At 38.7% G+C, this 13,159-nt stretch overlaps 1 protein-coding gene across 2 annotated transcripts in view; it reads right to left on the bottom strand.

Annotated features, from left to right (window-relative positions):
* Nucleotides 1-4,738: 4,738 nt before the first annotated feature.
* Plekha8 (pleckstrin homology domain containing, family A (phosphoinositide binding specific) member 8) overlaps nt 4,739-13,159 on the bottom strand; it is a 59,657-nt gene continuing 51,236 nt past the window's right edge. For both annotated transcript variants that reach the window (XM_013510617.1, XM_005377490.2), the window contains 2 exons: nt 9,579-9,640; nt 4,739-5,233 (listed from right to left, as the gene is read on the bottom strand). In XM_013510617.1, coding sequence (XP_013366071.1) covers nt 5,036-5,233; nt 9,579-9,640 — 260 coding nt within the window. In that variant the 3' untranslated portion in view covers nt 4,739-5,035. The remainder of the gene's footprint in view (nt 5,234-9,578; nt 9,641-13,159) is intronic.

Raw genomic sequence — 13,159 nt, 5'->3', positions numbered from 1 at the left:
TACTAGCATTATGATACTCATTCAAAATGCTAAGGGACGACAACAGATTGCATGTGACAGATATTCAACGTGCATGGGGCTACGAAACCACAAACATTCGTAAGAATCCTGGGTATGGAGTTAAACACTGACTTAAGCGCTAATTCAAGGAAACGTATGTACATTTTAGCCTTTGGCATCTGGTCTAACATATTTTTCCTTTATATAGACATCATTTTGTTCAATCTATCAGCCAGAATAAATTTATGTGAACACATTTCTCATCTAACAGATTGTCCACAGCCAATTTCACATGAGGTAGTTGGGCTGTTTAATGACATTCTGGTTAAGTTCTCAGGACACATGGGAATCATACATTAAACATGCCATGAAACTGGCTCCTTTGCCTTCTTATCATTGCTGACTCCTTATACATCTGTGAACACATGCACAGGAGTCTACGTGGAAGAGATCAGCTTCGCAAGGGGTGCCAATCATCCCAGGGTGGTTTCTGTTGTAAGACAGAAGAAACACTGACCACATTTGAAAATATATGAAAGGATTTATAGGCTGGGTGTGGTGGCATACACCTGTAATCTCAGCATGTAGGAAGCTGAGGCAGGAGGACTGCTGCTGCAAGTTCAGGGCCAGCCTGGGCTACAAAGTGAGTTCAAGGCCAGCCTGAACTGCAGAGTGAGAACCTGTCTCAAAAAACCAAAAAGAAAACAAAACATATGAAAACATTTAAAACAAGCAGGATACTAATTCTTACATAGCTTAGCTGAATACATCTTTCATCTGAAAAGAAGTAATTCATAAAGGTAACCAAAGAACCATGAAAATTTTTGCATTGCACAGTAGTGGTATGCTTTTTCCTTTTAATTAGTTATTTTAAAAACAGAGGAGGACAGAGATCAATGCATGCATCAACTATATCAGAAAGGCACTATCAATGACCATTCCATCATGCCCTGGAGTGCCTGAATGCAGCAGAGTGACAAGAAATCATGCAAATGGTCACTGTCCACAGGACTATTGACTGTCTGAAGCAGGACAGGAACTAGGAGCATCTACAGGGAAGGCCTAGTGAACAGTATGTTTATGAGATTGTTGAAATGACCTGTAATAGATAATGCATTAAAACATCACTAGCCAGCAAGTGAGTATTTTCATGATTGTGAAACCCCTGAGTAAGCAACTGCAAGTCACAAAGGGTCATACAGAAGTGGGACATATTATTAAATAAAGCCTTCTCCATACACCTTACAGGAACAGAGGTTCATCGGGTGCACAGACTGTATGATGTCATGAAGCATCTGAAATTAGGACTGCAAGACCAAATACATGAGCTCACCTAACAGAACAATGGCTTCACATATACTTAACTTAGTTATAAATTTGTCATCTAAAAACTTTTACATTTAAAAAGATTGGTAGTTAAAGAAATAAAACATGAGGGTTGGGGAACTGAATAGTTGTAAATCCATGACTAAAATCAGAAGCAACTGGTTTTAATTAGTGTTTCAGAAATGCACCATTATATAACCAAGTTCCTGTAGGACACAGTAACTTAGTAGGAAAAAGAAAAGTTTCCAAAATGCCTCATTGTCATCCCCTACTGCTCATGATCCTCTGACTCTATTGCTTTATCTGGTATTTCTCCACATGTATGATTTCCATAATCAGAGTATTTCATTTGCAAAAATTTTCTTTGTTTTCCTCATTTCAAATTTAATAAAGTATATTATTAGTCCCTACCACATATTTTTCTTAAGAACATTATACTGAAAATATAAAGTTGAAAGCATTAGCTTCTTAGAGATATATATGGAAGCAGTAACCAAAAGGAGCAGAGCACAAACTTCTCAAAACACTCGCCTGGTAACATCACCTCTCCCAGGTGCCAAAGGTCTTGGCATTCACCCGCCCCACAGCTACCAATAGGAACGTGGGCTCTGCCTTGAAGCTCTCCTAAGGGCTCATGCTGCTTCCTTGCTTCTGCCAACACTCAGCAAGACATATCTCCCTTTTCTTCTAATGGTTATGCAAGAAAAGAAATCCTACAGATGTTTCAAGCAATGAAAGCAACAAACATACGAGAGTTATTTCTCTCCCAGTGTCAGGGTAAAGGAAAGCTCAGTCCCAGAGCTCTTTGAGGGCTATAGAAGAAAGCTGGAAGTATTTTATCCCATTGCCCCTTCTTAGAAAGTCTGCTCAGCATCATGAGTGGTGACTGTAAATGAAGAAACAAATACTGTAGATCTAGGTGTAAGCTCTGTCTGTGTCAAGATTCAGGTCAAGTTGAATTTACTGTTGAGTATTACAATGAATTTCTAGCTTTTTTTTGTTTTTAAAGGATCCTCAGTTTTACACATTAGGCAAATATTCCCTGGTGAAGAAAACATCTATTGAAAAACCTTACCCTCTTTCTGCAGAGCTGGAAAAAGGTTGATCGGAAAATGGAACTTATTCAAGTTATTCAAGCTACTCTATTTGGATAATACTAAACTCATCCTTTATAAGTTGAGTCGTAAACATGTAGGCAGTACTTGTAAAAACATGAAATGGCAATGCAGGGCAACTGTCCTCTTGTGTGCACTCAGAGTCTTGGCAAACCTGAGGTGTTTTCAGAGTGCCCACCTCCTTTTCAAGGACCATAAGAGCTGACCTGAGGTGGCCAGGAGCACCAGCAGTTGCTTAGAATGGTCAGCTTCACACTAACATCAATTTTCTGGTAGCATCCCCATTAAGAGCACAGTGCCTAAAGCATCTCCACTCACAGCATAAGCAAAAACTGACTGCTTTTTCTCTTTCCCCTTTGAGGAGGGGATGTCACGGGCAGAAGTGTAAATTATCCCCTAGTCCTGCTTCATATTCACACTAGCTAGAGGACATCCAAGCTGGATGTGGTGGGGCATGCCTATCATCCCAGCACTCTGGAGACTGAGGCAGGAGATCACCAAGAGCTCAAGGCCAGCCTGGGTTACACAGTGAGCTCAAGTCCAGCTTGAACTATATAGTGAGACTCTGTCTCAAAAGAAAAAAAAAACAAACAGAGGACATTCATAGAAAGCTCTCGAGAGTGGGAGGAAATACTCCACACACCTTAGCAGCTGCCCACGGTAAATGCTGAAATATAATCAACATTACTTTAGTTCTTTTTCTTCTCTAGCCTTAAAACATAAGATATCGCTTTTCTAAGTTTAAGTATTTTCTAGAAGTTCTTTTGTAGGCTAAATACATGCTTTATTTTTTAAAAAAAGCTATGTTTTAATTTTAAAGCATAGCATTTCATTCCATGGCCCAGGCTGGCCTTGAATTCCTGGACTAAGAGACTCTCTTGCTTTAATTGCCTCAGTAGCTGGGATTACAGGTGTGTGCCACCTCGTCTACCTCAACTTGTTTCATTAATGTGGGTTAAATAAATGCCTGTTTAGAGACAAAAGACAAAATCAGTTTCCTTCTTATATGAAGCACTCTGCTAAGGAGTGCATTCTTCTGCCCAACGGATCTGCAGCATCATTCAGCATCACTCTGTTCACCTGTGTCCCTCACACTCTCCCAGAGGAACTACCTTCTGCTGGAGTGTCTCTTCCTGTTACTAGAGGGAAGTGGCCTCTAAAGAGGAAGGCACTCATGGCATCTCCCTTATGCACACTGTGGCAGCTTGGCCCTTGGGAGACAAGGGCCATAATTTGGGCATCACACCTGGTAAAAGAATGTCCTCCCAAAGTTGTTTCATAAAATATGTGAGTCCCATCTATAAACCTGAAAGCTTTTGAGACTGACATGCAGCTGCCTTTAGTTGGCTCTGCACTTTTGGTCTTGAAGCCATGACTGATCGGAAGAAGACTCAGAGCTGTGGCCCTGAATGCTGGATGCTGATGCTGGCTCAATGACACATGCTGCTGAGTAAACTTCTTGTACTTCTCGCTGTCCACTGAATTATTTTTCTTAAATGACGGACTCTTCCTGTTTGAAAAAAGGACGTATCATTTGGTTCTTGCATAAGAGTTTGTAATTCTGAAAACTCGAATTTAAGTAAGTGGTTCCTTCTACCTTGTGTGCATAAGAATCATCTGGCAAGTTCATCTAAATGTAGATTCCTGTGTCCCGCCCACTCTCTGGGTTCTTTAGATAAGTCCTGGAAATCCAGTCTTTGAATGAGCATGTGATTCCGTGTGACTTGAATACAAATATGGTACAGATTACACTTGGAAGTCACTTGGCTCCTCTACTTAAGAGACTACATGAGTGTGAACAGATCCTTCTACCTCTAAACATCACTTTGGAAATGGAATAAGAAGCTCCTTGGGTGTCATGGTTTTCTTGTGAGGTCCAATGGAGATAATGCCTGGGAAATGTGGCAAAAGGTGGGCACAAGATAGGTGTCATCTCAAATGACCTGTCCCACTTCTTCCATCCTGTCCTCCAGTGTGGGGTCAGGGCACACCTCTCAAGAGGGATGGCAGTCCTTGTCCATATCTTCCCACAATTGCATGGTCACACCAATGCCCAAACCTCTTCTCTACACAGGCTTTTCTTACTAAGAGCCAGAGAAGAGGATCCACTGGAGAATGTCTAGGAAAAGCAAATGACATTACCATTGCTTCACAAAGGAGCTTATACTCCAAGTGTTCAGTCTAACTCTAAGATGGTTTAACACTGGCTATAAATTTTAGTCCTTGATATAGAATTGCTCATTTGCAGCCTGGGTTTGGGTGTCCCATTAAAACTAAAACAAAACAATATAAAACAATATAAACAAATCTATTTGTCATATCTGCTCTTATTACTTGCCATTCAAGTCTTTAATAACTACGATTTGGTTTCCAGTAAGCCCACTGAAGTATATAGCACCTTGATTTTTGATTACATAAAATACATACACATTTTACAAAATCATATAGAAAAGCACTAGGTTTTGCCTCTTCCTTCCCCTTCCCCCAAGGAAGGTGTTGGGAAGGGCTCAAGCTGTTGCTGAAAATTAAGTAGGGCAACACAATACTTTAGCAAACTTTATTCCCTGAAGTTAGGAGATGCTGTCCTGCAGCTGTCACACCACCTCGTCAGACTCCAGTCCGTGGACTTCATATAAAGTGTCCAGGATGGCCAGTTGCTTTTCCATGGCAGGAAGGTAAAGGCTAAGGTCCCTCTGCATCCCAATGCTGAAAGCTTCCTTCTGGTGGTCACCTTCCTTTATGGTTAATGCAGCCACAAAATCTTCATAGGATGGAGCTGCCCTCAGGGCTAACTGCAAAAGAATTGCCTGTGAGGATCTGTATCAGGATTGTTTCTTGCACATTTATTCATATGCATGTGTACATACATACATACACACTCATCTGTACAAAAAGCTAAGACAGCAAGAGTAAAGAAATATGAACACCCTTTTCCATTCATGGATTTCTAAAATTATATTCTAAGTACTAAATCATCTAACTTTAAGGCTAAAAGCAGCAAGTGCGTTCTTGGGCCATCTTAATGATCAATAATGCTACCAAGTCAGAAAATGCTAAAAGAGGAGGAGTTTCAGAAATTTTCTTTTTCATCCATAGGGTGATCAAAATTATTCCTCCAGAATCCTCAGAATTGACCTGTATGCCTGTTGCCATGTTTCTGCTACCTAACTCTTTTATACCTCATTTCCATTTATGTTTCTTTGCATATCTATTTTTTTCCCACATGGAAAATATTTCCTTTGCACCTGTATTTTTTTTAAAAAGGGAGCTAGTATGTGATGTCAGCTGATCACATCTGAACCTGTGATTACCTCTGTGCTTTTCAACCACAGCACCACACCTTGCGACTTCCTAACAGAAGACTTCCTAGACTCATCATTCCCTTCCTTTCTTCTCCCCATTCTGCTCCGTCCTTTGCAGTCTATTCACTAATCTTGCTAAAAATCTTCTTTCTGAAATCCATACTAGGTTGGCTCTCCTGAGATCAATAGAGAAGCTTGAATTACTGTTCTATAATGGCTCTCTGGGTCCACCTTATACTTTAAAAGGTTTTGAGAATCAGTCTTCCCCATATCTTCAGTAAATGAGTAGCATCATCATGCAGAAGCTAAGCACAGGCAGGGATGAAGTAGACTGCCATGAATCTCAAGACTTTTCACACATTAGCCTGAAGAATTCAAACAACACGATAACCTCCTAGAACTTCATTTTCCTCATCTACAGAAGGCTAATACCACTTTCCTTATTTTAAGGATTAATAGTATATGTACAAAGTGTTCAACCTCTGCTGGCATATAGTACTCAATCCTAGGAGTACAAGGGAAGTGAGGACAGAAAATAAAGAGATGGCCATATCCAAAAACATAATATGAGAAAAATTTCCGGAACTGAAGGATAGGAGTCTCTAGATTTAAAGCCTAATTAAGTGCCAGCACAATAAATGATAAAGAAAAGGGGGAGGGGCTAGCATGAAATTTTAGAGTAGAATAAAACCAGAGATTTAAAAGTGTTCCATAGGTGATAATGAATAGTTTCTATATAAGGGAATAGAAATAGCATTATATTTTCTAATAGTGAAAGCTGGAGGACAATACTGTCATGCTTTCAAAACTCTTAGGAAAAACAATTATTAACCCAGAGTTCTATCTATACCAAAACCAGCACTCTAGGAAAAAAAAGAAGGCAGAACCAATGCTAGAATTTGACCAGCTAGTCTGGCTGAAGAGGAAACCAAAAAAGTCAAATGATGACAGGTTAGTGATGGAGTTGCAGTCAGAGGCTGCATCAGTTTAGGAGACTACAACTGTCTGAAGGTAAAAATCTCATTATGTGGTTTATGAGTCAAACTCCTTGGATGGAATACATGTGTCCTTGAGAAACTAAGATCATTTAGAATGAATTAGGCTATGTTAATGAGTGTGTCAGAAATCTCAAGAAACCTTCCAAAGTGGTGATGACTTGGGGAATAGCAGAAGTCATGAAGGGGCCAGTCAAGCTACGGACTTAGCTTTCCACTGATAATACTACTGTCAAATGCTGAACGCAATCTATTTTCTTAAAAACCAGTAATTTAAAAAATTATTTGCAATAATCCTCAAAGCCTTTGAAATGTTCTTATTCTGTAACTATGAGTTACAGAGTAAGACTCATCTCTTTGTGTCTTAGGATTCTTTGTCTTTGAGCACAGAAAATAAGAGAACCAATCTCAGGGTAATGAGATTAATAACTTTATGTATATCAAGCACTTAAAAACAATATTTGCCGGATGGTAAATACTCAAAACTGCAAGTTACAGTTGCAGTTCTGGGTATCAGACATAACGATTTTTAAAGGAACCTGTTTTGAGGAAGTAAGAGCTTTAGTCAAAAATGCATATAAACATATGCTGTGTTCTTTCTCAGAAGGAACTCAGAAGCAGTTTCTAACACAGAGGATATAAGTTTCTAACACAGAGGATAGAGCAAATTATAACTTCATACTAAAAGAAGTATTAGTCACTGAAATATTTTTCTCAGACTTATCGAATTTAAAGATGTTCATGATAGACTCTATTAAGTGCGGTGAAAGAATACAAAATTACACTACAAACTAAATGCAGAAAAAAATTACATGCATCCATACGTACATAAGATACATAATCAAAATACACAACACCATACATATGTAGACATATAAATATTAACATCTATAAGTAGAAATATATAGTTAGATAAATATATAAATTAAGTAGATCAATTATTTAAGAGAATATGTAAATAAAAATACAAAAAATAAAAGCTAAGAAGATAAAACATAAAAATATTAAAAGAGGAAATACAGGAAATTTTAATTTTTCTCCCTCTCTATTCTTCCATGATTTCTACATTACTTATACTAAGTCTACATTAGTATAAATCAGGAAAAAAGAACACTGTAGGTTAAAAAGTCCTCTTGAAGGCTCCTGCTAATGATAAATTTTCTACTGTATCTGCTGCATTCTTACTGGCAACATCTCTTAGATCATCAAAATTTCAGGGTTAAACTTTACCATACACTGAAAAGAAACCCCCCAAACAAAACACACCCAACATTTGTTTACTGTAAACAAGGCAAATGAATTTTGCCTGAATTTAATCATCTCACCAATGGAACTCATGTCAGGAACACGGAAGCAATCACAATATTTACTCAGGTAGACCAATGAGCACAGTTAGCACCCTTTGCTTAAGAACTCAATACAGGTTTCTTAATTATTCTGTCTTTATTGCACAGGGCTGTGATGGCATGAGCACTAGCTAGCGTTGGGGTCAGCAATCCTGGCTTTAAATCTGGGCTCTGCCATAGCTCACTCTGGGTCTGAATTTAATGATTCTGAACTTATAAAACCGTGGGAGTTAATCCTGAAAATTAACAAAAATAATGAACATGAAGAGTACCTGGCACAGTCCTTGGTGTTCAACAAGCACCCAATAGCTATATGGTAGCTCCTATTATGACTATTAAACATGCACTGAAGGTAATATGGGCAGTATATAGCTGCATCTGGTCTGGCAATTATTCCAGTGAGTAGTAGGATATACAGCAAGCCACTTCCACGCTTTCAAAAGATGTCATTTCCACTAATATTGATTTCTTGCATTGTACATTCTTCCTGCATCTTTACTAAAGAAAGAATGGAGGAAGAAATCATGGCCCTAACCGTTATTACCTAAGCCAAGTGATGTATACTTTAAATTAGTAAAAGATACTCTCTGCACAGCAATTTTATCCCCTTCTTTACAGAGAACACTCATATTCTATTAAGTTTCCTAGTGTACAGCAACAGGAGACTCTGTCTCCTCAAACCTACACTGTACTAAGATTGACCCTTCCCAAGTGGGAAGCATGAGTGTACTGCTGACATAAAGGAGCCGTCTACACCTGCTATTTATAAAGCAGGCTAAGTGATTTGTCTAAGGATTAAGATTCCTGGGTCTGTGTTCCAAAATATTGGGATAGGAGAGGTGGTGGGTAACATGAGGCAAAACACATAAGTACAAACATTTAAAAAAACTAAGTAAGAAGAGATTTCTAGCCCTACCTGCTGGTCCAACCAATAGAGTTAATATTTAAAGATAAAATTCAGCTAAAAAGTGAGGTAAGAGCCAAGAATTAAATAATAATTGAATACAATGGGCAGAAGAGGGAGCTATTAGCTTGAATTAATCACTTGAATGCATCATTTCCCTTCCACAGTACTTGGGATCTCTGCTTCCTACTTATGTCTGACATTGATACTTGAGCTTTTTACTAAATGTCAGAAAGGCAATGACTTTGGAAGTGAAACTCTCCACAAGGTCACTGGAATTGGACAGGTTAAAGTATATATTTAAAATAATCTTTGTGGGGCTGGGAATGTAGCTCTGTGGCACAAGAGCCTGCCTGGCAAGCGCAAGGTCTTGAGTTCAATTCCCAATACCTAAATAAATAAACAAGCCTTTGCTATTCTAGACACTTTTTATTGCTGACATTTCCACACACCAAAGGCCTGTAAACACAAATGAAGTGAGCAACTTTTCCTTCTTATCCTCAAAAATAAATCAACCACAAATATCACACACACAAAACACACCATCTTGTTTCTGACCATCCAAACATTGGGGGAAAGGGATGACTTACCGCAAAAACCCCACGAACTACCCAGCCGTGATGCTGCCGTAATGTTTTTCCATATGCGTTATCTTGAAAAGAAAAAAAAAACTCTACGAGGAATGACGACAACAGAATTTGATATACTTTTTATACTTTTTAATGTATGGCATAGTACAGTACTATATGTGTTAGGAACTGGTGAGAATGTCTAATTACCAAACTATTCCCAAAGTCTTACGTTGGAAAAAAAAGCATTTGGATTTTTTCTTTAAGCAAAGTAGATCCACCTACTCTTATCCTGTGTCAATATAATATCATAGCAGGAAAAGCTCAACATATACATAAACAAATAAAGAGGGAGGACAAGACCTTAAAAAACTGTAAGTATAAATAAGAATACACTATTAAAAATTTTAAAAATGCAATTCTTTGAAATATGGCATGACTCTGAGCTCTTAGCTGTCCTCTCTACCCATCTGTCTCCCTTTGTAAAATTACCTCTAAGGTTCTTTCAAATCCAGACACTATTATGGGATGTCAAATGTCTGCGCTCTGTGTCCCTAAGGCTCTAAATTAATAGTTAAAACTAGAAACCATTAAAAACATTATGGAAAAGTCAGGCATGGTAGTGTGTGCTGTCATCTCAGCTATGTGCGAGGTTGAGGCAGGAGGATCACTTGAGCTGAGGAGTTCAAGACTGGTCAGGGCCACACAGGGAGACCCTCATCTCAACAAACAATTACACTCAAAAACAAAGTCCACCCAAAACAATGTTATGGAAGAATAGCTTAAATTTATTAAGTTAATTACAAAGTAACTAGTGAAAGGCCTACTAACTGAAGTCATACGTGTTTTGTACTTTAAAGACAATAATCTAAGGGGCTGGGGATTTAGCTCAGTGGCACAGCACCTGCCTGGCAAGCACAAGGTCATGAGTTTGATTCTCAGTACTGGAAAAAAACAAAAAAAGAAAAAAAAAGGACAATAATCTATTATTTCTCTCTCAAGGTATTTTAAAGTGAGATTTTAAAACTGCGATATAATAATTTCAATCACAAAAAGTTCACAAGATCATCCCCTGTGTTTTATGCAAGGGATGCATTCCTGAAGTTTTGGAATTATTCAACACATGGAAAATTCAGATCTGATTTTCCCACAAGAATGAATGGGTTCTTAGCAGACACAGATCTGCATCACCACCCAGGATTTTTACTTTAGTGCTCCATTTTATCTGTGAATATTGTCTTCAGTAGTATTACTAGCACAGTGAGTGTATCATGTTAGTTGTCTGACCTTCATCTTTGTATTTTACCTGACCACATCTAAATTCCCTATTCTAAACTTACTTTTTTCATGTATTAGTTTCAGCACCTAGCACAAATTCTACAACCATTTAATGAATGCACAGGTGACACTAAACAGCTATAAAAATATTTTCAATTAAAATGAGATGTTAAAATAGTAAGTGACAATAAGATCACAAGTACAAGTTCCTATGCAGTAAAAACAATGCAATTCACAAGACACTGTCATAGGAAGTTAGATGTTTGTGTTTCACTTGCAAAAATGACCCTGCCTTGTGGCTGCAGCTTCCTAACACTTCATAGGTTACTCAAACTCACAAGCTTTGTAATTATGTTATTAACTTTTATTTCAGTGTATGTGCTGCTGACGTGGGCACAGTTAATCTTTATTTTAAAAATCTGGAGGCTTTATTAATATTTCTATATTCTATCTCAATTTTACATAATTTGAATTTGCACAAATACAATTATTTTGTATAGAAGAATCTACTCAATATTAGTTGCAATATACAACTAATACAAAGACTGTACAAAGACTGTACATTTGGACTGTAACAGATTTGCCTGGCTAGCTAAAATACTAAGAACAGGGTGAAATGCCAGCATTCAATGTGGTAAAGCTCAAACAGAGGTAATACAGAGTTAAACTCAAGTGTGAAGAGGACTCAGCCTAAAGGAGAAACTAAGATTAAATTGAAGTCTCTTCCTTAGGAAAGACTGAATAGACCAGGGGATGGTCAAAGATAACATCTTTAATAGAAGTCACAAAGCCAGCTGATTCTCTAGAACAGAACATGTGGTATCAGGGAAATTCAGATGGTATACAAGGCCTATGAAGATATTTGAGAACGGGGTTGCTGAACCACAAGTATACAGTACAGACAGAGACACCAGACCCAGCCACAGAAAAACCAGCAAGACAACCACATTTCCAACCACTTTGGCCATCTGACAAGCCATCTGGGCTGGTGAGAGAGTACACAAGTCCACAGAAAACATCCTAAGGGGAGTTAAGAAGGTATCATGATAGTGAGACTTCTTGTTTTCTTGTGACTGTAATCCAGGCAGGGTGTCAAATAAAATTACAAATACATTCAAATCTGCTATGAATATCTACAATGAACTGGTCTGCTTAAGAATTTAGTGCAAGTCTACCACACTCCACATACTGCACAAGGAAGAAGTTGACAGGTTTGTAAGGGAGCTTGCTAACGGTTACTGTAGACATTTGTACATAGTGCTAAGGGACAGAGATAAATCCAGCCTGATATGGTGGACAGAAAGAACTGACAGTCCCAAAGGCTGGGCAGAGAAGGTCAGCCACAGGCAGAAGCACAACAGAACTGGAACAGGTCATGGCACGCTGGGCATGAGCAATTCACTGTGGCTGGGGAGGGAGGCTGGAGCCAAATAGAGAAACCTTTATCCATCATATCAAAAATGCTGAACTTCTATGGCATTGTGGCACTTTTTAAAAATGTAACATATTTTTCCTGATTTCACAAATAATGCATGACCATCACAGAAAATATGAAAAATACTAAAACCAGGAGGAACTGAAGAAGAGCTTTTAATAACGAACAGCCCACTGGAGAAGAGTTTTCAATGATAACAGCCTACTGTGGAACATGTGCCATTGGTTCACCACCACTGCTAGTCATTTCTCTCAGATGTAATCACAGTGAGCACTTCGGGAAATATTCTTCTTTATGCAAAGAATTGCTACCCTTTCGAATGTATTATTTTCTTGTTAAAAAGTAGGTGAGGTGTAATGGTGCACGGCTATAATCCCAGCACTCAGGAGGCTGAGGCAGGAAGATTGCCATGGGTTTAAGGCCCTCCTGGACTACACAGTGAATTCAAGGCCAGTCTGAACTGCATAGCCAGACTGCCTAAAAAAAAAAAAAGTCACCATCAAACAGACAAAAGTAATCATTCTGACTTGGAACTGGTGTAGGCAATTACCAAGTTGAGAGTCATACTTTTTGACAATAAGTATCAGATATACTGGTCGTGGGCCCTGAGCCTTCAGATTCAAAGCCACTTGGCTGGACAAACTGCTTGTGTACAAGGGTTCTGGGCTCAGCACTACATCAGCCCTGGAGACCTTACACCTTTCCTATACCTTTGCCCTCAAGGTCAACCATTCGAAGAAGCCTAGAAACTGTTCTCCATGCCATCCTTCTAAAGGACAGGAAGAAGACAAGAAGAAAAGTATGTATTCTACGAGTTCAAATAGCATGGCTGCCCTGACCCAAGGATGTGCGCCTACAGCAATGCCATCTGCATCTGCCCATCTGGCCC

The sequence above is a fragment of the Chinchilla lanigera genome, unplaced genomic scaffold (assembly GCF_000276665.1).
Source record: "Chinchilla lanigera isolate Chin_1 unplaced genomic scaffold, ChiLan1.0 scaffold00009, whole genome shotgun sequence".
Classification (NCBI taxonomy): Eukaryota; Metazoa; Chordata; class Mammalia; order Rodentia; family Chinchillidae; genus Chinchilla; species Chinchilla lanigera.
Note: the sequence above shows the minus strand (reverse complement) of the source record. Positions and strands in the feature narration are given on the sequence as shown.